The sequence below is a fragment of the Gallus gallus genome, chromosome 4 (assembly GCF_016699485.2).
Source record: "Gallus gallus isolate bGalGal1 chromosome 4, bGalGal1.mat.broiler.GRCg7b, whole genome shotgun sequence".
Lineage (NCBI taxonomy): Eukaryota > Metazoa > Chordata > Aves > Galliformes > Phasianidae > Gallus > Gallus gallus.
In genome coordinates this window covers 42843786-42866756 of record NC_052535.1, presented here as the reverse complement: position 1 = coordinate 42866756, position 22971 = coordinate 42843786, and the positions used below count along the sequence as shown (strand labels likewise).

At 40.3% G+C, this 22971-nt stretch overlaps 1 protein-coding gene and 1 long non-coding RNA gene across 6 annotated transcripts in view; one reads left to right on the top strand and one right to left on the bottom strand.

The window, feature by feature from the left end:
* Window positions 1-3537: 3537 nt before the first annotated feature.
* GALNT7 (polypeptide N-acetylgalactosaminyltransferase 7) overlaps window positions 3538-22971 on the bottom strand; it is a 69818-nt gene continuing 50384 nt past the window's right edge. For 4 of the 5 annotated variants that reach the window (XM_040699127.2, XM_015276540.4, XM_040699128.2 and 1 more), the window contains exons 4-12: window positions 19749-19879; window positions 19505-19584; window positions 17768-17950; window positions 15846-15963; window positions 14045-14167; window positions 12100-12318; window positions 9831-9929; window positions 8440-8568; window positions 3538-5856 (exon numbers count right to left, since the gene is read on the bottom strand). In XM_040699127.2, coding sequence (XP_040555061.1) covers window positions 5719-5856; window positions 8440-8568; window positions 9831-9929; window positions 12100-12318; window positions 14045-14167; window positions 15846-15963; window positions 17768-17950; window positions 19505-19584; window positions 19749-19879 — 1220 coding nt within the window. In that variant the 3' untranslated portion in view covers window positions 3538-5718. Of the gene's footprint in view, window positions 5857-8439; window positions 8569-9830; window positions 9930-12099; window positions 12319-14044; window positions 14168-15845; window positions 15964-17767; window positions 17951-18113; window positions 18297-19504; window positions 19585-19748; window positions 19880-22971 lie in introns of all 5 variants that reach the window. The other variant, XM_040699125.2, reaches the window with a different exon arrangement.
* LOC107051748 lies at window positions 10607-12094 on the top strand. Its single transcript, XR_001463607.2, has 2 exons — window positions 10607-10899; window positions 11802-12094. It is a non-coding gene; the product is annotated as an uncharacterized LOC107051748 (long non-coding RNA).

The following is a 22971-nucleotide window of genomic DNA, read 5'->3' as shown; positions in this document are numbered from 1 at the left end:
GGTATTCATCCGAGAGTTCTAAAAGAAACTCAAGGATGAAATGGCTGAACCTTTAGCTGTACTTTATGTATGTTTTTTTCACTTAAAGCTGCCTTAGTACTGGAGGAATGGAAGGTCACAAATATGATGCTAATTTTCAGAAAGTATTCCTTGAAGATACAGAGCACTTCAGACCAGTACATCCATATGGCAAGCTATGAAGTTCTTATAGCACAGATGAGAATTCCTGGATCACGCAGTGAAAATGAAGCCAGGGAGATCAAGTATGTCTACTCCATCTGAATTTCCTGACAGACTCCCTGTAAAAGAAAGGAAGCCATCGCTGAAGGTCTTAACAAGTGACTGGTTAATACCCAGGGACAGAATAGGATCTAGTCGTCAGTTTCAGCAGTGGGGGAAAATCACCCGTGAAAACACATCGGTTATTTCTGGAGGTTGGGCTGAGGGCTAGTGAAGACTGTTTTACATATATACATGATATATACATGAATGATTTGTAGAGAAGTGGAGAACAGAGCTGCAACAGAGATGAGAGTTATCTGTGAAGAACAGCAAAGGCAGTGTGAAGAACTGCAAAGGCAGCGGGATTTAAACAGAAAGTGGAATATGCTGTTAATACAAAATATATTACATGTTAATATGTGCTCCCCTAACACATGCAAAGGGGAAAATGGTCTAATGTTTATATCACTGGTAATGAGGATGGACAGTAAACCACATTATACTTCTCTGGAGGAGATGCTGGAGCTATAATAATTCTGTGAAGACGTAATGGATGTTTGATAGAAAAGCAAGCAGCACAACAGGCTTTATTAGATAAAAGAAGTAGAAAAAAACAAGAACTGTTTACCAACTCATTACCTTCTTCCTGAAGAAATGTAAGGTTACATTTTCCTTAGACCAACTTCTTGAACAAAGTCTACTTACAAAGTTGGTCTTACTTTTCCCAAGAGAACCCTATGGTCTGAAGCACAGACCATAGCACATATTCTTTGTTTTGTTTTGTTTTCAAAAGGAAGACCTTGATCAACACAGCTGCGGACACAGGAACTAAATGCAGTACATACAGGCTTTAAAACTCAAATAGCAACAAAGAAATAAGCAATGGGCATGGAGAGAAAATCAGAAAAGAATGAAATAGGAGTTGTATCTTTGATCACCTGATGTTCTGTTGATCTATTTGATCATGGTGTATCAGAAGAACTTTGTATGTTATACTAGATTGTATCTGCTACTTACTGCTCAATGACAGCTTATTTGCTGTGGTGGCGTCTGTCACAGAACGTGCTTCACTTGCCTTGCCATCCTTAACAAACATTTATCTTTGTTGCCTCATTCTGACTTGTATTTCTTTCCACGTCTTAAAAAATCTAAATTCTTTGCCTACTACCTCTGCATTTCTGGAATTGCTGCTCATATGAGCTGCTTCTTAGCCCAGTCTGCTTCTCCACAATTCCTTTTGAGTTCAGTGTGTAGAATCCCATAACAGAGCACAGATGTAGAGCTTATTGATACATTCTCCAACACACGCAGCCTTTGTGGGACTCACAGCCCTTCTAACTGTGGCATGTTCCTGAGACTGAAACCTACCCAGTAAAAGAAAAAAAGTTGACTTTTCTGTCCACACAATTTTCTCTTAGTGCAATCAGGAACTGCCACAGGCCAGCAATAAGTGAGTGAACCTGTAGGCTGCTCCAGCCAGATATCCTAAGATAGATAACTTTGGCCTCATTACTGAAGAGGCTTTTGTTGTTCCAGGACTGAATATAGCGTCTGCCATCAGAAAAATCTTTGGCCAGGAAATCTCATCCTTCATGTACAAGTTCTATGGCTATTCTCTAAGTCTCTTAATCCAAACCTCTATTGCTAAAGTTGTACCCCTAAAGTGGGCTCATCAGCAGAGCTGAAGGAATGACATTTGAATGGGCAAGCTGTAACTGCATGGTCAAGTAGCTTCTGATAGAAAAGACCGCATCCTTCCAAAAGGTCTTTTGAAAAATGTGTTGTGATGACATTCTTGTCAGTACTGCCATCTTGAAGCCAGCTGCTGGCCAGCTGAACCCAGCACTGACCTAACACTAACTCCTCCCTTGGGAATCAAGACCATTAGCAAAACCATCATTCTTCTGTATCTCATTGATTTGTCTCAGCAGGGGAACAAACTTCAGTGCCAGTGTGTCTCTTAAGGAAACTGGAAATTTTTTGTGTGATCAGATGTGATGGATGAACAGTGTCTGCCTAGATTCAAAACGTGGCCATACAAATTCTGGAATACTGAATAGAAAACAGAGTTTCTAGCTCTAAGTCCTCAAACTGTAAATTGCCAGAAGGGGAGAAGCATCCTTGCCCAGTCCTTTCACTCTGCCTCGTGCTGCTTGACCACACCAATCCTATTGAGAGAAACAAGGCTACCGCGCTACCTGGACTTTCTGTCTGATCTTGTATGTACTTTCAAATTTCTTTTGTTAAGTTCAGTTCCTATCCCAAATGAGAATATTCTTTGCTTTCGTTCAATACAGAAAAAGGGTCCTGATTATTTCAGAAACAAGGACTCCAAACATCACATGAAAGGTGATGAGATACCCTAACAGGTAACCCCTGAGTGAGGGCTGCTGTTGCCATCCCATGCATCTTGGGTGCTGACATGAGGGACTCTTTAATACAGGTAGCGCTCTGCTGCTTCTCCCTCCCTTCACTCCTTTCGGCCTTCTCCTCGTGAGACTGCTTGTCCAGCAGACATTTTTCTTGCACAAGAAAGGGCACGAATTCCGTATCTGGTCACTGCAGTTGGCAACCCACTGGAGGCAGTTCTGCCCTCACACTGAGCAATCGCATGCATGGGACCGGTGGTACCCAAAGCCCTCTGTCCTGCTTTACCTGCCCTCCAGCTCACACACGGCATGCTTCTCTCTCAAGCAATCACATTTCTTTTCAGTGAAATATATTCTTAACAAGAATGAGGAGGGATCTAACATGCATGCATACCTTTTTGTCTTGGTGTTTAAATAATCTCTCAATCCTTCTTCCAGCCCTTGATCCTTTCCTCACAGTGCACCTGTTTCATGGAAGGAATTTGCATTTGTCATCAGTTAAGGTCCATCAGACCATAAGCTACGCCATTACCTTGCTGAAGAGTCTTCATCCACGTGACTGTTCAGAGCAATGCAACGCTGCAAAAAACTCACAGGTTGTACAGATTGCTTTTCTTTTTCCCTTTTACCAGGACCTTTTGTTGTACTTCAGAAATCACTCTCACGTTCATTTTTTAATGTGAGCATATTAAATCTACCTAATTAGATCAGTGCAGGTAGTACAAAAATCCAAGTCTGTTCATATGGCAACTCACGGTGAGAACTTCACGTCTGACTTCTCTGGACAAAAAACTCATCCCCCACACATATGACAAAAGGTACCTAGGTAAAAAGTAACATAAAACGCTTTTAATATTTGTAGGTAAGTTTGTAACACAGAAGTTCTCAAGACTTAGAGATTCGGGGTTCCTATAAAGATAATAATCCATTTTTACTCTGTAAAAAATATAGTAAACCCAAGAATTCAAATATTTTATTTACTTCACCTAAAAAACAAGCAACCCATAAGATATACATGTTTCCCAGATTTCTCCCTAATAAATTTCTGAAAGATTTATACAATTTCTACAGAAACATACAGTGTATCAAAATCTGCATAAATCAAATTTATAAAATATGTAGAAATGCATAGTGATATTATCATCGACTTACAAAGCAAGAATATGGGAATTATTATTATTATTATTTTTCCAAGCAAGCTATAGTATGAAAAAGTCATTACAGCAACAGCTTCTTATGATCTCATGTTTCGTGAGGTTTCGGTCTCACATACAGATGCGTATTCGCACACAGCGTCAGCTTGTAATGAATTGCACAAAAAACCCATTTAAAACGCACAATTTATGTGCCACCACTCTTTCTCTTATGCATAGTAATATGATTAAATTAATCTACCCAGCACACGAAAATGGAGTCAGTTTTCATACACACAAGGAACAAGTACTGACACACACCCTTATTTTCCGTTTTCCAGTTTCTCCCTCCTTTATTTTCTATTCTTCATACCTCTGAAAGGATAGATGAGAAGTTTAAAGAAACTAGGAAAGATCCCAAACTAATATATCAGTGCAGTCTGCCCTAGAAAGATCAAACTCTCACCATATATGATACACAACCCTCGTTAACACCAATGAAAGCTGCATGCAATGCTATTCTAGATTTCAGGGAATATTTAGTCGTACTTAATAGTGTGACATGTTATAGGCGTAACTCTAAGTCAGTACACTGATGTCGACATCTAACAGTCACAAATCTTGAATAAGGAAGTGAGGATAAGTCATTTCTCCTCCACCTCTCTGTTCATTCCGAGTACTTACACTCCTGAGGGAGTTCTCATCAACTCCTATTCGGAACAGTTTCAGAAAGTTCTTCGCGCTCTGTTCTGTACACTCTAGCACCAAGTGGTTGTATTTGGTGTTTGTAATCCCTCAGGAAAAGATTCCAATGAAAAAAAAAATACGGAAAAAATTAATATGAATTAACGCTTCAAGATTTCCACTTCTGTGTTCAAACGTAAGCCTGGACTCTAAAATAGAGGGCAGATGTCTTTTCAAACAAGCAAGCAGATGTGTTAATGAGTTGGATTATTTTCCTAATTCAAAGTTTTAATTTACCTCTAAGTGATTCTCATTTAAAATAACAACATAAATGAAGCACTGGAATTCTTTTTTCTTTTTCTTTTTAAAATAATGGTGCAGCTTTTTAAAAATCTATTTTTTTATTTTAAATTATCCTTATTTTTGTGTAAGGTATGCAAGTTAGAGCATATATATTCTTGACTGGAATTGCAAGGGTGCTTTCAAACCCAACATACCACACTGGTGCTAGCCTTGCCGCTGAGCTCCTCCTTGCTCCATACCAGGTGCCAAGCTGCTCCCCCACGTGCACACCAGAGTAGAGGTGGGCTGATGGCCACGACGTGAGATTTTGGAGCATCTGCAGCAAAGGGGCCTGTCAGAGTGGCCCACTGACAAGCAGTCCAGCTGCTAACAGCAGCCGTCTTCAGCAACACAGTAACTGGGGTGGGACACAGTAGTGGGGTGGGACAGCTGATCCCTGCCTGTATTGACATCCGTTGTATAATTTCCAACCAATGCTTTTCTTGTGAAAGAGAGAAACGGAAGAGGCACTAAATATGTTGAAATTCACCTTCCAAAAAAGCAGCATGAGTGTGAGAGAAGGCCACCCTGGCTAATAACCTGTGGCAGTGCTTAGTAAGATGTAAAATTAAATAAAAATTTACAACAGGTTGATAATCACCAAGTTCTATGAAAATCTGGTTACTCCAACCTTTTCAAGTTTGTGTAAAAAAACTGCCTTCAGACCCCTGAGTGTAATCCCAAAGAAGACAACAACGCCTTTAACTATGTTCCTATGAAACACAGCTAACAGCGCAGTAAGTTACCAACGTCTTAAAACAAAAAGATGTAAACATCTACAGAGTTTAAGGTAAAGCAGTTTTGTAAACATTAACTGCGGATGATCATGTTATTGTAATAATCACAGTTCATCTATGTCCTTCATCCAAGTCAGGAGGCTCGGAGCTGTACAGTTAATAATTGCAGCAGTTTTCAGGCTATTTTCAGTCCTGTACAAATGAACGTGTCAGTAGGTAGGTTCTGTTTATCTACACACTAAGAATGTTGTTCATTTCCCATTTCTGCGTTGCTTTACTGGAATCACACTCTGAAATGAAAACTTGGTGTAGGACTTCTGACCGATCCAAGCACTTCCCTGAAGGAATGTGTGTAAATCTATGCAGATTCTGGAAAAAACAATAACAACAACAAAAAACACGAGGGACATTAAAAATAAACACACAAAAAAACAACCACCAACCAAAAAACAGACAAAATTTTCTTCACAACTGTAATATAGCTGTTTACAGTTACAAAACCAGGTTTCAGGATCCCTGAAAAAGATCAGTCCCATACTCGCTTCATTTATTTGTTAAACTTAGATTTTCACATCCTTTGTATTATGAAATGTTTGATGCACGTAGGTCAGCTTGAAACGCCTTGCATTTCTCATTGGAAACAAACTGCTAGGAAAATAAGCAAAACTGTGTCTAAAACGCTTCCAGCATTTTCATCTGTCCCATAACCCAAACAAAAGATTAACTCTCGAGGACAGCTTTACGAGAGCTGACCTTGCCGGGCAGATCCTCCTTTGGTTAGCCCTCACATATAGCAACAATAACTCCGCTGGGGAAAAAGCAATAACTTTGCTCCCTGTTTGACTGGTTGAAGGAAGAAAAGAGGAGATGAGAGCAAGGCTGGCCTCCAGAGCAACAGGAGACAGCTTCAGAAACTGCAGACCTATTGTGTCGAGTGCAGTCAGGCTGAGACTCGCACGTTTGGTTTCTTTTATCCCCCCTTCCTGCAGCGCCCGAATCTCACCATTTGCCAAGCAGCCTCTGGCTCCTGGCTGCCCCACTGCCCAGCTGCACGCAGTGTGCCAAGTGAGGGAGTAGCAGCAAACCTGCTGCAGTGGGGCTGCACAGCCCTGCCCCGTGCTCCCCCTGGCACATGAGGGAGTGCTGGGTCTTTCTCCCATTGCCCCATCACTTGTACACACATGTGCACATCCACATGCTAGGGCAGCTCCATGTGCAAGCCCACGGTGTGGATGGACATGTGGCTCCGCTGCTTGGAGAGGTAAATGGAAGTCAGAGCAGAAGCCATGAGCTGACCTCTCCCAGCTGCGTTCCGGGTCACCAAAAGCCCTACTGCTAAATGCAGAAGCACAGATGTTATGCTCGCCAAACTGGCACCTGAACTAGCATTACAGAACCAATCGACTGGGCAGATGACTTCTCCTGGCAGGAGAACAGCAGGCCACAACATTTTTCAGCAGTTCATAAGCATTTCATTCCTTACACACTCCTCATTAGGAGAAATGGTCATACCCTTTGCGCTGCACAGCAGAGAGTGCCAAAGTCTTAAGATCTGCTTGGTTACACACTCTTGGTGGTCCTTTTGCTCTCATCTCCTCCCTGTATTTTTTTCTGGAAGCCAGTCAGTGTTTTGTTCTGCAGCCCAGACTGTGCCCACCAGGCTTCCTTATAACTTGTGGTAATAAGCAACCAATTACACAATTGGTACCACTGGGGAGGAAATGGATCATCTCGCATAAATGAAACGCTTAGAGGAGAGCCAAGCAACATGCTGGGATGCACTGGAATGGCTGGAGAGGTAACAAGTGCTATATATTATTCTAATACTAGAGCCAAAGTCAGCAGGCACTGAAACACTCCTTACTGATCTTTACATTTCGGATTTAAAAAAACTTTGCCCACCTAAATGGCACAACACATTAGGAACAGCATTGCGTTGCTTGAGATTTCAGAGCTCTACGGAAATAACAGAAAGGTGGGGCGGCTTTGAGGCTAACAAAAATAATTCACTGCATTCAGTAGTGGCTTCCAGACAGGCTCAGTACAGATAACCAGCTAATGAACTAATAAGTATGCAGTGCGGTAGGTAGAATGAAGGAAAAAACCAACACAGAAGATAGTCTCAGACACTGAACTCTAAGTTACAGAGCCACTGGCCATCCCCAGTGATAACATCACCCTTAGACAATTCAGTCTCATTTTTTAACAGAAATGTAATCTTAGACTTTCAGAACTCAGATTAATAGAGGACTTATGGACGTGCTTACTAAATAGCCTGTAACAGCCCTCACATGTGTATCAGCCAACATTCTGAGTCTTTATTAAAAATTCATAGATTTTGCAATAGCATTATACTGGCACCACACCCATAATTCACAACAGAGCGTGTTTTTAGAGAACGGCTCATGAGCAGGAGAAAGAAATACTGAAAAAGGCAAAGAGCACAGAAAGACAAAGAGTAATAACACTACATTCACCTATTCTTATGTGGACTTCTTTCAACAGACATCCCAAATTAGATATATTGTCGCTAGCTGCTAAATGCACCTCAGCATTTAAGTCATCTTCTCACAACACCCAATAAAGAAACTTCCTTAAAAGAAAGACACGAGCAGAGAGGGTGGTGGCATGAAAAGCTTTTAGAAACACAGCCAATGAGAAGAGTGTTAACTCCTATGATAGCTGTGGCAGCACATGCAGTACCAGATTTGCTTTTAAGATTTTCCTTCAGAAGTCAGCAAATAGGAGAGCCTGCAAAACACTTCTCCCTACAGGAAGTTTTCCTAGCAAGCATGGATTTCTGGGAACGTGCAATTGGCATTTCCTCTGCTTGTTTCAGTTAATCTTGTCATAGATCTCTATCTTATGATATGTGCAGAGTAATAATAGAAAAGGTGTAATAAAACAAGATGTGAATGACAGTTGCTTTTCCCCTATACGTCTGTTACATACCTTGAAGTATTGCCAGTCCTTGTATTCATTCAGATTACAATGTGTAATCATAATTTTGGATCCATCTGGTCCTTTAGTCAAGCACTGATCATACTGCATGAGCTGATTAGCTTCATTGATTCGGAAAAGCTACAGAAAAATAAGATGGCATCTTCTTAACAGCGGACTTAGAGTAACATTTTAGAAACAATGCAATACCAATAGAATTCCGTCATGCTAAATATTCTCCACTGTTATACCTATTTTAAGGAGAGCTTTTTATTCAACATGATGTAATATATTTTTGCTAGCAAAACACCCAGTTTTACAGACAACTTTGCTTTAGGATTTAGAAGGTGAAAAACCTTACCTAGCAAGACACAGATGACAACAACAAAGGGAAACCTACTTGGGGAACTTCAACTAGAAGCCTTTTTGTGATTTGATGGCTAAGAAGCCCCTTATCTTTGTAAAGGCTTGGTAGCAAGTCCTTGGGCTTGGGCAGTAATTTCACGTGAAGACAAGGAAACTCGAGCATTTTACATATGGAGGAAATCAAACTAACACATACAAAACATATTCACAAACATTATCTTAGCTGCTTCTTATGAACGAATTACTACATGCTTTGGGAGTACCACCTACAGTAAAGGTATTTTAGGGAATTTCTGCATTAAATATCAAAATAAAAGAGATGTTTCCAAGGCCTACTGAGAATTAAGCAGATAGGATTTTTAAAGCGCTGTCCTGCATGCGATTTCAGACTGCAGTGAGAAAAACCACCTGGTTCAAGTCCACAACAGCATAAACAAAGGCTGCAAGTGCTGCAGTTATCCAGCTGAAAAAAGAGATGCAAATACAGAACAGCATGCTTGCCTAGCAGTGTGTGTAGGTTTGTGAAGATGCAGGTCAAACACAATAGTAGCACTGGTTGTAATCATCTATTAGCAAGTGTGTTCTGTCAATTCATAAAGAAAGCAGAGAAATTTATATTGTTTGTCTCCTGTGGTGGAAGGTGAGTTGCTGCATAGAAATATTTTATACTTCCATTAAAGCAAAACAATACTCACATAAGTGAGCTGGTGTAAGGAGAGCTGTTTCCTGAAGGATTAATAATTAAATGAGGGTAAATGACAAATCAGCAGTAATGCTAAGAGTTGCACTTGTTCTAACACAGTGATATGGTTGCTTTAAAGTATGGTTCTTGCTTCCACATTTTGTACAGCATTTTGTTTGTAATGATACTTTCAGATTCCTGTTCTTCAGCAATGCCAGCATGCTTATAAGAAATCTCTAACTCCTGTTTTTGTAGGTGGCACGGAAGTGACTTTATGCACAGGCTTAAGAGAAACACGGCCTGTTATCCATTAGTGCAAGTATTTCTCTTTCAGACTTGCCTCAGAGCCACTTACCTGGTTTCCTCCCATTCTGTGGCATGGTCCAAGTTCTACAAAGCCACCGTTGGTGTGCCCCATGCTGTCAATGCAGTAAGCTGTTTCAAAGCCTCTGATCTGGAAAAAAAATAAGTTGTGCACTTTCAGTTCATCTCATGGGAAAACAAGTGTGAAGGAGTTCAGAAAATTCCCACTTCTCTTTCAGACCAGAAACAGCTATCTGCCAGACAGATACAGGACAAACCTGCATACGACACCTAAATAATGATGTTACGTGTTGGAGATGGAGCTACTACCTGCCCAGACTAATTTGTGGGCTCTTACATGAGTTAAATGACACCAATAAAACTAGAGCTGGGAAGCTCAGTTCCAAATTAATGACACGGAAGTGCATGACTTCCAAGTATTTTAATTTATTCAATCTCCTACCAAATCATTTTCACTCTCTCAGATCTTCATAAATAAAGCAGCAGCTTGGTTAAACTGCTCTCGTCTTATGGAAGATGTGAGGGGATAAACTTGATGCAGAGAATTTGCAAACAGTAGTTATTAACACTGCAGCCGAGCACAGTCTCCTGACCTGGCTGTGCAGAAGTGTGTTCTACAACAGCAATTACGTGGGGGAAAGAAGAAAAAACGAGTGAGAGGCAGGCAGAGGCAAAAGGATAAAGAGTAAAACTCCTGTTGGAAAGCATGCCTCAGCTGCTGATTATCCCATTCTACTCTCAGAAGGATCAAAAAATAGCTTTGTAAAGACACGAATAACATTCTTGCCAAATCTCTTTTCTTTGCAGGAACCTCTTTCTCCCTTCGTGGCTGTAGAAGGAAGCTGGGAGGATGGAGCTCAGAGCACAGCCCTGACTTCTAGGCAGCGCTGGGGAAGATGAAACCCACACTTCCTTTCCTGACGGTTTGGAAATGCAATTAGTGAGGTGTTACAAACATATGGGGAAAAAATCTCATATACTGTAAGACAACTGGCAGCCAGTGAAGAGTTGAAGGAAACTTCAGAGGGGTGTCTGAACTTCACTCTTTCCTGTTCCTTCTCCACAGCCATTCGCTTTTATCAACAGCAGCTTCCCACGAGGTAAACATTATTATTTTATTCTCTTCAAATATTTTCACCTCAGTGAAGCAGTGTTAGAAACAAGTGTTTCTAACCTTCTGTGTGAATTTAAAAGTAGGTCTCAAGCTAATGTACTAACTTGATGCTTTGTGTTAGCTGTCAGATATGAAATAAAGGTGACACTGCTGACTGGCTCCTCAGATACAAGACTATCTGTACCCCCACTCCATCACCCACATGCTCTGTATCACTAATTAATTCCTCAGAGAAGTTAGAGATGGCACATTCTTGGTCACATGAACATGCATAGACTTCTATTTTCTAATGCTCTTCCGAAGTTAGAAAAACAGGTCCATCTCATCGTGGTTGTTGAATTTGCTGGGACACAGGATCCCTCCCTTACTAGCAAGATGATATTTTCTGGTTTTACCTCCACAATTTACAAAAATGGAATAGATAGAAGAGAAAGGGCAAGGCTGGAACCATCTGAAAAAAGCCAAAACATCATTTGAAAATGGGAAAGAGATACTGGCTTGAATCCAGAAGGGGCAGAGCTCAGTGAGGTGGCCTGAATCCACCAGTAACATTCTGTCTCTCAGTTAAGTGACACTGTCACATTTGCTGAATTTTCTCTAAGTGAAAATGCCAAAATTGTAACCACACCCTTAATTTAGCAATGCTGTACTCTCATGTACATTACTGCTGGAAAATACTGTTAAAGAATGATATCAAGTTATTACACGCAGAACAGGGATTTACCAAGGCTGTACTGGTATGAGTACATCCCAGGCTAGCAAACAGGCGTAGAATGACTCTCTGTATTTCATGATCTATTCTGTAAGCCTTCATAAAAAAAAAAGATTTTCACCTATTAATCTTTGCCAATACTCTGATATAAATAAGATTTTCTTTTTTTCTTTTAGAAAGAACTTTAGTCCAATTTTGGAGAAAAAAGCTTTAGACGTAACTGAAGAATGGGACAGATATAAGAACAATCCATCAAGGAAATGCTGAGCTAATTAACACGATCTCACCTCTCAAAGTAGCATTTTTTTTCCCCTTTGGTTGTTTCCCTGCAGATCTCTGGCCAGTACCATTTACATTAGTACAACAGGAACCAAAGAGTCTCCTCTCAGACTGATGCCAAGTAACAACTGTTTTGAATTCCCAACTTTAAAAAGAATGCTCCTAAAATAAATACATGTTATGTGCTGTACATACCTCTCCCCACTCCACGTTTTTAGGTGGTAAGGGATAATACGATGTTATATCATATGCTATTTCTTCCATGAACCACTTAAAACTTTTGCAGTTGTGATCTTCACGGAACTTTTTCAGCTCAGATATGTCTCCGTAGGGCAGTGCTTTTGTCTCTGGCCGGCTGGCATAAAAATAATCTTTGTATTCATCCCACCACACTTCCACAACTCTGACGTAGTTCTGTGAAGAGGAATGACATTGCTGCTACCTCAGTGCACACACAGTGGGTCAGATACAAACACATATTAACTCCATGAATTTAATTTTATATTCTCATGCATTTTAAGTGAAGCAGTTTCTTGTTGCCTTGAGAAGGAGAGAAAAAGGATAGCTTGCCTGGTGAACAATTCTCTCCCTCACATTTACTTATTAGGCTCCGATGGCTCTTATCTCTGAATTACCTATATGTGGTCTAGGCACATACCTCGCTTTGTTCTGATGTTCTAGCATTAATAAAACAGTCTCAATAAATTTGACTTAAAACACAAATTATTGTTTTAGTTTAAGCAAGCACTAATTAAATAAATAAAGCTATATATAAAAGGGAGCTTTCTCCCACCTGAACAGGGAGAAAGGTATTCCTTCACACTGCCCTGTACATAGAAGCTCCTGACCATTTAAGAACCACCAGCAGTGTTTTGTTTTATCCAGACAAGCTGAATCGTGTAAGGAATTTAGATATAAAATAAATGCTTTTGATCAGATTTTTCAGATTAATAGAATGGTGTTATAATTTCAGACAAGCTTACCCGCACTGAAAAATGGAGCTATCATTTACAATCTCTTCTCCCATTGCTCTTTTCTCTGTCACTACATCCAGCTATGCTTATTTCCAGCTACCTTCCATGGTACTGCTCCTGCTGTTAGTTTGGTCAAAACGTTAATCAGGTCTCCTTATTAATACAGGATATTTTTATTTTGTATGTGCTTTGTTAGTTCTCTGCTTTGAGGCTTTTCTGAGACATTCACTTTTGAACAGAAACAGCTGTTAGCTTGGCTCAAGCCACAGTCTCTAAACCTGTAAATTGGTAGCCATTGTCATCAGTAACTTTTAGGACAATGGCTCTGGGAGTGGAATTTATAAAGAATAAAACCTTTAATTTATAAATATACAAATGCCAAAGCACTGCACAAGAGGAATCTTTAGGCAGGCAATAGGAAACCTTAACAGAAGGGTCCTTGCGATTCTTCTGGTAGGTACAAAAGCATATGAAACAGTCCTTCTTGATTCAGGTTCTCTCTTCAGATACCTGACCTCTTCAGAGGTCGCTCACTTTTTTCTTGAGGTGTTTGTCTACTTTTAATAGATAGCAATACTTTTAATAGATAGCAGTAGCAACACTTTTGAACCTACAAGATGCCTGAGGAGTTACGGACTTTTATGTGCAAAGCATGACATTTTCCCAGGCATTGTCCTCTGCTTCCTAGTTCAGCAATGCAGCTATAAAGGCATGAGAGATGCTGGGTTATTGCATTTGCTAACTCAGAGGGAGCTTGGGCTTGCACCCTTCCAAGCCAGCAAAGGATTGCAAAGCCATGCTCACCACCCTCCAGGACTGTGCTGTATTCACCAGAGCAGAGGCAGGCACTTTCTGCTGTTTGCACTTCAAATGAGCACAGCTCAGCAGAGTCTTTGGGGGTAGAGAGAAAGTGGTAGGAAATATAATTTGTACCTCCGTGCTGGGGAAGAGTGAAGAAAGAAGCTGGGTTCCAGGAGTGTCTGTTCTTACAAACAGTGGGGTTGGCACAAAGATTTCCCACCCATGTAGATGAACATCTCAGCTTCAGACAATAAACACCTTTGAATGAAGTGCTCTTTAAATTGCTACTGATAATTTAAATACACTTATTCGAATCTGTTGCTATCTTGCATCAGAAGACCTTCAGGGTTGCAGCAAACCAGTACCTTCAGTGTAGGAGAAGACCCAACATACACGGGGGGCGGATTTCCTTGCCAGCCCTGGAGACGGTAGATATGTCCAACACGAGAACAAGGGACAAACAGCAGTTTTCCTCCACACTGCCAGATCTACAAGGTCAAGAAAAGATGCAGATATTAATACATGTGTACAGGAATTTGAGACAGAAAAACACACAGTAAATGGTGAAAGAGATGCCAGCAACTTTTCTTACTATACCAACTGTGTGATACACTTAAGTATTTTTTATTTCAGACATAAGCATGGATGTCATAGGTCTGAAATGAAAGGCTGAAAATAAAAATGGGGAATGTATGTTACCATTCTGAAATTTCCTCCCTGCCACACATCCCGGGAGAATCCATCAATTTATAAGAAAAAGAGAATATACCTAAAAGACCTGAATTCATTTGCTCGTAGCTTTGATAAGGTTAAAATGTAGCATCAAATCCAAATTCTAAATTAGTTCGGGGATGTTCCAAATTAAGATTGCATTCCAGATTAAAAGTATGACTTAACATCACTAGAAAAGATGGGCAGAAAAGTTTATTTCCTTCATGGTGTGCATTTTATCATCGTATTAATTTTTGAGGAATTTGATTTAAAAAATATACAAAGAAACTCTGATATGCAAAGACATTTTATTTCCTATCTAGGAGTCTGCATGCAACAGTGATAAATGTTATTTAGTTCTGAAGACTGGTTTTGATCTACATGAAATCAATTTAGAGGTCTCTACATAATCAGCAACAGCTATTCACTTCAATTACGAAACTACTGTATGTAATTTCAATCATGATTTAAATCTAAGCAAGATGGGGAATTAGAAGAATAAAAACCCTGTATATGTAACATCCTTAATAACTGCCTTTTGCATATGGATTTACAGCCGAGCAAGTGCACTCAGAGCTTTCCTCAAAGTCATCAACAGCAAGAGTAGCTGGGGAAGCTCTGAATGTACTTCCACTGAAATTCAGCTATGGTGTCACTGATCACTGCCGAGGATATTAGATGTCTCCACTTTCGTTTGTTAATTGGGACAGATTCCTGCTGTCTGCCACTTGAGTCATTACGAATACTGAAGATACCAGAAGCTAATGATTATCATCTTACATTTCCTGCTAAATGAAGAGCATGCATATGCCTAGGATTGAAAATAAAATCTGCAGCTATTATGAATTATGCAGTTAGTGCTTCAATTACAAAGACTTCCCTTGAAGAGAAGTTCTTTAAATTTTGAAAAGCATGAGACCATTTTTCACCCACAAAAATGGTAGGGAGGAGGAAACCAGAGCAGTTTACCTCTTGTTGCGTTGCTGTTTACATGCACCTGTGCTTTAATCGAATGGTGCTTGTTCTCTGATCACTTCCTTTAGAGACAACGTTGTTCTACTAACACACACAGTGAGCACTCAGGTTTTCCCCCTCCTGTCGGTCTGGTTTAAGGCTAGCTATTCAGGTGCATGTGCGCTATTCCAAACCCTTACCAAAATCTGGACTTAGGGACCGCTTCCCAACCTGACACCATAAAGTTGGATATTAGGAAAAATTTCTTCTCCACGTGAGTGGTCAGGCGCTGGAATGGGCTGCACAGGGGTGGTGGAGTCACCATCCCTGGAGGTGAAACGTTTAGGTGTTGTATTAAGGGACATGGTTTACTGGGAAAATGGTAGCGGTAGGTGGATGGTTGATCTTGGTTGGTGGACTGGATGATCTTGGAGGTCTTTTCCAACATTTCTGATTCTATTACTCTTTATTTCTACGGAGGTTTTCACTATTCAATATTACCTTGTAAGAAATTTCAAAATTTTCACCACCCCAGATCTGAAGGCCTGGATCATAGAGACCCAGTTCAAAAAAGAAATCACGTTCAATGGCAAACAATCCACCAGCCATGGCGGGGGACCTGGAAGAAGAATACAGTGTAACTGCTCCTGCCAAAACAATCAGAGAACATTCACAGAAAGCAATAATTAAGGAAGCGATTTGCTGATAACAGATAATAAAGATTAGATTGATGGCAATACACTGAAAGATCATAAAGCTTTGTCATAAGCATCCAGTGATTTCATGAAATGACATTGGTATAATTTTCAGTGAAGTTGTGGACTTTTTTTTGTATATATAGATTCTTAATTACAGAAAATTTTGGTCAGAATTACCATTTCCAGTGCACATACCAAGCATCTTCCACCCAAGCATCAGCAAATATTAAAAAATCCCTAATGGCTAAATGTGCAGTCCCCATTAGGCTGGGGATTAAAAGGTAGGATTCAGTCTGGGGGTACTTCTTGCATTACTGAAAGTTGTTTCTGTGCTTTAAGTTGTTCGGGATCGTTTTGTCAGTTTTGCTTTAGTTTTTTTTTAAATAAGGCAATCCTATCTGAGCAAAGCCATTACTTGGTCTTGCATGCTTTAGTATTGCTGCAACAAAACGCACACAGCCTGGACATAAGCGACTCGGAATTCCTTCTGTAAGAGGCATTGTGACTATCAAAGTATTATTAAAAATAAAGTCATATTTTAAACTATTCTGAGAACATGTGTTGTGTGTTTCTGGGAACAGTTTAAAGGATTTTAAGACCTGTTTGGATGGTAAACACAGAACACAACAGAGATGTCTGAAATAGTTTATTCCCCTCCGAGCAAATATTAAAGTTCCAATGTGGACAGCCTTGTCAGAAAATGGTATTATTTAGGTTGTACACAAAACAGATCAAAGCTTCATAACTTCCTTGCATGTGTTGCCATTTTAGCAAAAAAAAATCATAGGTGAGGAAAGGGAATTACGAACATAAGTTCTTACAGTACTTAAATCATGTATACAAGCAACAGAAGACATTCGACTCTGAAGATGTGAAGATTGCTTTCAAATGTAGTAACACGATTAGTTAAGTGTGAAGGGGAAAGTAATAAAAAACAGCAGAACCACAGCCTTCCAGTCTTGAAAAGCAATCCAGAAACTCTAAGCTAGAGCTTCTAGCCAGTTTCTGTTTGCTGGGAAGAAAACATACCCCGCTCCAAAGCAGAAGAAAAAGGTGGGATCAGTGTAAAAATTACTGAAGATTTCCCAGAAAATAAGGATTTATTTTTTCCTCTCTTTTCATGTGATACTCATTACAGTACAATCCCCAAGCATGCTGAGACCTTAGAAAACAACTAGCCAAGATTCTCAAATAGTATGCTTCTTTGTCAGATGTGATCTATTATGAAGCAAGTGGGAGATACATGACAAAAGGGATTCTTTTGATATACGTGCATAACCCACGAGCTGTATGCATGCACCAAGCCATGACAGCAACCTACAGATTTTACGCATTACCAGCTGTTACGAATACTCACAGCATGCTCATTATTTCAAACCAAATGGTTAAATAAGCACTTTTGTTTCCAGCACTACTTTTCAAAAATATCGTAGCTAAATAAAGTTTTCCCTGGAAACAAAGTCATACGGTGCTTCATCTCCCCAGACAACCCCCCGCTGTTCTAATGTACACCCTGTTAAGCAGACAAGAGCAGGAACGAAGAGGCAGCAGAAGGTAGCGAAGCCATTTTAAGCAAGTAATCAGTTGCAGTGTACAGGTCTGATGAAACAAAGCAGCTGGCGTGGTCAGAGGTAGGAATATTTTCAGGCTTAAGTGTACATGCAAGATTTAGTGGATCAATATCTACTTAAGAAAAAAGAAACGTGTAAGTGATTTAGTGTTTACCGATACGGTTCGGTTTTTGTCTCTCTTTTTTCCTTCTCTCGCTTGGACAAGGGCACCCTCTTCCATAGCATACTCCAATCCCACGCTCCTCTAGCAAACCCATCTTCGTCACCACCCCCTTGTGGTACAATCTTAAAAGTGTCGCCATCTATGACATCTATAAGCGGCACAGTGCATGTGGTTCTGCGGGTGGCGCATGGTGGCGGGGAGGATGTGGTTATGCGCAGGGACCCACGGAGGATGCGTGCGCCAACCGTGATTCGTGGGAGAAGAGGGAGGAGGGAAGAAGGAAAGGCTTTAGACACTCATTTGTTACAATTCACAGTATATAAACAGCTCTCTTTACCGATAAGGCTCAGTTTTATGTTTTCGTTTGGACTTTTCCTTGTGGCTTAATGGAATTCGTTTCCATAGCAAACTCCAGTCCCAGGCCCCTCTGGCAAAACCATCTTCATCCCCACCTTGCTGTGGCTCAATGGAATAATCGTTCCCATCTATGTAATCTATTAGAGGTACAGTACATGTAGTTCTGAAACGTTTATAGAAGGGAAAGAAAGAGCAAAATGCAATTTAAGAAGAGCAATATGACTAATCTGAATTTTTCACCATTAATTATTAATCTCTTAAAGCAGTTCCTATGAAAAGTAACATGCAAAATGACGCCTCATTAGAAAAAAGAGAGGCTTTTTGCTGTTTTAAGAGGTTCTGAAAGCAAGAGATAGGTATGAAATGCTAACATATCAATTCACTTATACTTTTTTCCTTTATGTGTACTTCTTACAAAGCATTGCTGGAGGCAACAGTAGAGCCTTTAGAGGGCTAGGGTTCTCACAGTATTATCATTTTCTGTAACTTCTATTCACATCAGACCTTAGCTGCCAATAAGGTAATAATGCTTAGCTTTTAGTACTGCAAATATGGATGTTCACTGTTTGCTCCCATTCAACCACGCTGCAAATCCAGACTTTAAGGATAAAAAAAAATGTTATTGGTGCTCATTTAGCAACAGCCTCCAACAGAATTTTTCTTTTTTTAAAATTTACAATGTGCTCCTCATAGTTATCTCTCATATACAACTTTCAACAATGAAAACACACCATCCTGTTATTCTCTCCAAATTTCCCAAATGGATTTCCCAGTGACCAAACTGCAATGCTATTTTTTCTCTTTTTTTTCTTCAAGCACTTCCATCTTTTTAAGTCAACTCCCACAAGAGATACGAAAGCAGACAGGAGACAAGAAGTGATAATGCTGTACTCTTTCCTTCAGTGCAGGAGTACCAGTATGCCGTGCCTGGGGAATAGCACTTGGTGGGAGGCTGCAGAGCTCCCAGCACCTCCACATGTGGTGCTGGAAGAGCCCTCACGCTGCCTTTTCCTCCCACCTTTTTGTCAGGTCTAAGAGCAACACGGCCTCAGTGGGAGCACACAGAGTGTTTTTAACTTCTATCTAGCATTCTGGCCCACATACAGTCTTGAAGCTAAGTTATGATCTTTAAAAACACACAAAAAAAGCACTCTTCAAGAAACTTCCGCTAGTAATGACAGTATGATCCTCCTCACTTAGCTTTTATGCTGAGAGATGACAAATCTGTTATTCTACAAATACTGACAGTTTGATACAGATAGAAGTTGACACAGGTATACAACATATTCCTATTAATTTTAAAAGTGAAGACTGTTACTTCGACTTCTGCTTCTAAGAGGCCAAGCACTAGAAATCACAAGAGAGCATTACCTGTCCTTGGAGATAGGAGCTATAAGTGGCGCGTACCAGTTAATTCCCACCTCACAATGGGCATCCAGATAAACCAAAACCTTCAAAAGAGAGAAAAAGAGAAGTAAATGAAGAGTGATATCACAAAGACTTAATTAATATTATTTTACATTGAAACACCTTAACATTATAAACAAACAAAAAGGTTAAAGGTGTAAAATTAAGTATATATTTAATCAAGACTTGTGTGTGAGTTGGATCCTACCTGTCCAAGCTTAGCCTTCTGGGCTCCAATGCTTCGAGCCTGGATTAAACCTTCTCTCCTTTCATTTCGAAATACCTTTACAAGGCCATTCCACTGCTTAATGTAGTCATCCAGTCTCTCCTTCAGGTGAACTATCAAATAACGAAAAATTTATTTGAGTGAAGCTTAGTAATAGCTGTGTTTGTACTCTTAATACAACCCAACTCCAACTCAAAAATATCTACAGACATACAGGACTTAGGGAATCTTGAATTCAAGCAGTAGCTTGTACTACTGTGCACAAACTAAACCTGTAGGGATCAAGCCTTGGAGCTCTCTGACTTTGTGGCACAAGTTCATCACTTTAAAATCACATTTCAAGAAAAAGCAGGTCAAGTTGTTGGCCGCATTACAGGGGGCTGGATGAAAAACTCCTAGTCACTTCACTGTATCACGAAGTAGCTTCGAGGTCTTCACATGTACTACACAGACCAATAATGTTTCTATACTTCAGCATATGGTCTTTCCTCATCAGATAATGTTACACATATACAGTAGGAGACATTGCTTTTTAGTTTATCATCTCTCTTTGCTAACTTTCCTTCAGACGTAAAAAATGTTATGCTTGTCTCTTAAATCTGGAAATCTGAGACAAAAGCCCACTTTATTCAAATCATTCCCCTCTCTCATCTAGACCTGTCCCAGCTTGGGGCAGCAGTGGTTCGGCTAATCTTCTGATTAAATTAATAAAAACAATACTTGTGAGGGCCAGAACTGGAGTGGATGAACTGTGGCTCATTGTACTGATGATCATGCTACAAATCCTACAGAACACTTAAAGGACAAGAAAATTTAAGCCAAAGGGACTTGGCCAATAAAGGGATGAGTTATCCACAAGAACCAAGGTGGGCTGCACTGAAGTGCTTATGGATTTGTACTTGCACACTGGGCTCTGCCAAACTACTCTGGAAAGCACATTTCTACCACACAATTTGAAAAAAGGATGCTAGTGTTGCATAATATTTTCGCACAGTTGATTCTGTTGAGAAAATTCAGAAAGGCAGAAGGGCTGGCAGTCAGGCACTCACAGTTTGAGGCTACGCTAATTCAACTACCGCTGTTCATTTGAAATCTATTTCTGTACTAGAAGGCTTGAACGAATCACGTCCAGCTTCTGTTTCTCCATCAAGACCCAAAATGAGCCACCTAAGCTGAGGCAAGGACACCCATGGCATGGTCTGCAGCAGCCTGGAGGGGTAGACAGATATGTATTTATGCTGAGACAAGAGCATGCTGCCAGGAAGGACAGAACGTCCTTCTCTCTAATGCTCCTGGCTCCTCCACAGGCCTATCCAACACCTAGCACCCATGCTGAACTTCTGCTTACCATGGTTCTACACAAACTGTTAACAGGGCAGAAATCTACTTGAGGAGTAGCTTTTGAGCTGGCTGAGGTTGGCCTGTCCCCTCTCTGGTGAAACCACAGAGGTGGGCATAGCCAGGAGGGACATGCTGAGGTGGAAGGACAAGGACATCCCTTGCAGTAGCAATCATACGTCAAGGTGCTTCAGCTATGCTGTCTTCTGCGCTCTGACTTAAAAGGATCGAAGCCTGGAGTTTGCTGCACCTTACATTTCAGTAAGTTTTATATTCTTGCCAAAAGTATTTCAAAAATGTCTATTTTAAACAAAAGCTACATGTAAATTATTCAGATAAGAATGTTTATTTCTTATAAGTGAAGTTTCCAAACTTGAAAATTCAGCAGGTCTACCAAAGACCAGAAAATCTTCAAAATCAGTGTTCCTTCCATACTGACATTACCCCTACTCTTCAACTTAATAAAAGAAAGTTTTCTCAAGCAACAGTTCTAAGTATCCTCTTTTCCCACACACATTTACGGTTTCTTTTGTAAAGCCTGGTGAACTAGAAAAACTTCAAGGATCTATAAAAATCAAACTAGGGAAAGAACAATTTTATCACTTATGCTATATAGAGTAATGCGCCATACGTTATATAGAGAATATGCAATATGACAGTTGTATAAAAAATGTTATAGGATAAATTTCAGGGAGTTATGAGGTCACACTGAAATAGTACTATGAGAACCTCTATACCACACCATTATTTACTCTGCACATTCCAAATACATGCAACAATCGGGAAGGTTTTAGAGTTTATAAAGTTATTTCCAGCTCTCTTGCCCATGAAGCTAAATGTTTTACTTAACAAAAGTTCAACTACATATGGTTCACAGGGAGCTGTAAAAACCACTAACACTGATTCAGTAAAGCTCTTCTACAGCACAAGTCCCAGGGCTTTGCAGTCCATTATCCCATTCTCTGCCAGGGCTAGCAGCAAGTGTTCTTTCCCACAGGAAAACTGAATTTTCCCCCTTTCCCATATTATAGACTTGGCCTTGCTAGGCTGCATGACAATACTGTATAAAATCCTGATCCTTTTGCAATTAGAAATATTGTTTGGCCAACGTTAAATGTCCTTCACCTAAAATGAATATCTGTGATATCTGTTGACAGCCTCTCTGTATTTTATTTTCTGTTTTAAAATGTCCATTTTACCCCCCAAAGTACTATAATCACCAGTCTGATCTTCCCTTGTTTGGGTGGTTCTCTCAAGTCTCACTGCACGATTACAGCATGAATCAATGTCTTTAAAAAGCACATCCTTTCTCCAAAAGGCATTAGGCATTGCAGACTGCAGCTGGGGGTGGGGAAGGAGGAGAGCTCTGTTTTTCTTCCTCCACTCATGGATGTCATTTATTAAAGAACAAGAGGAACGGCACCACTAGCCTTCCCTAAAGCTGCTGCCTCCCAGTCCCCACACTCTAATACTGCTAGTATAGTGCTCTCGGTTCTGACAGGGGTACCCATTCACATTTCAGATTCCACCTGTGAGCACTATTAAACTGAAAGTATAAAACCGAAAGTACAGATACCTGTCAGTGCCCATTGCTTCCCATTTTTATTATCGTAAGGGATGCTATACCAGATAACCATAAAGAAAACATAAGTAAATGGATTCTAGCATGCATTAGTACAGAGCTTTCCTCTGCAAATATCAGAACTAGTGCAACTAAATTAGCTTGGCATCATCTTCTTGTTACTGTTCTGTCTGTGTGTTGGCAAAGAAAGACACGCTGGAGCTGAACTCAGCACATCTCCCTGAGCAGCCCTCCACAGCCAAGACCCACTGTTTGCAGAGGAGATGAAGGCAGGCAGGCAGCGTC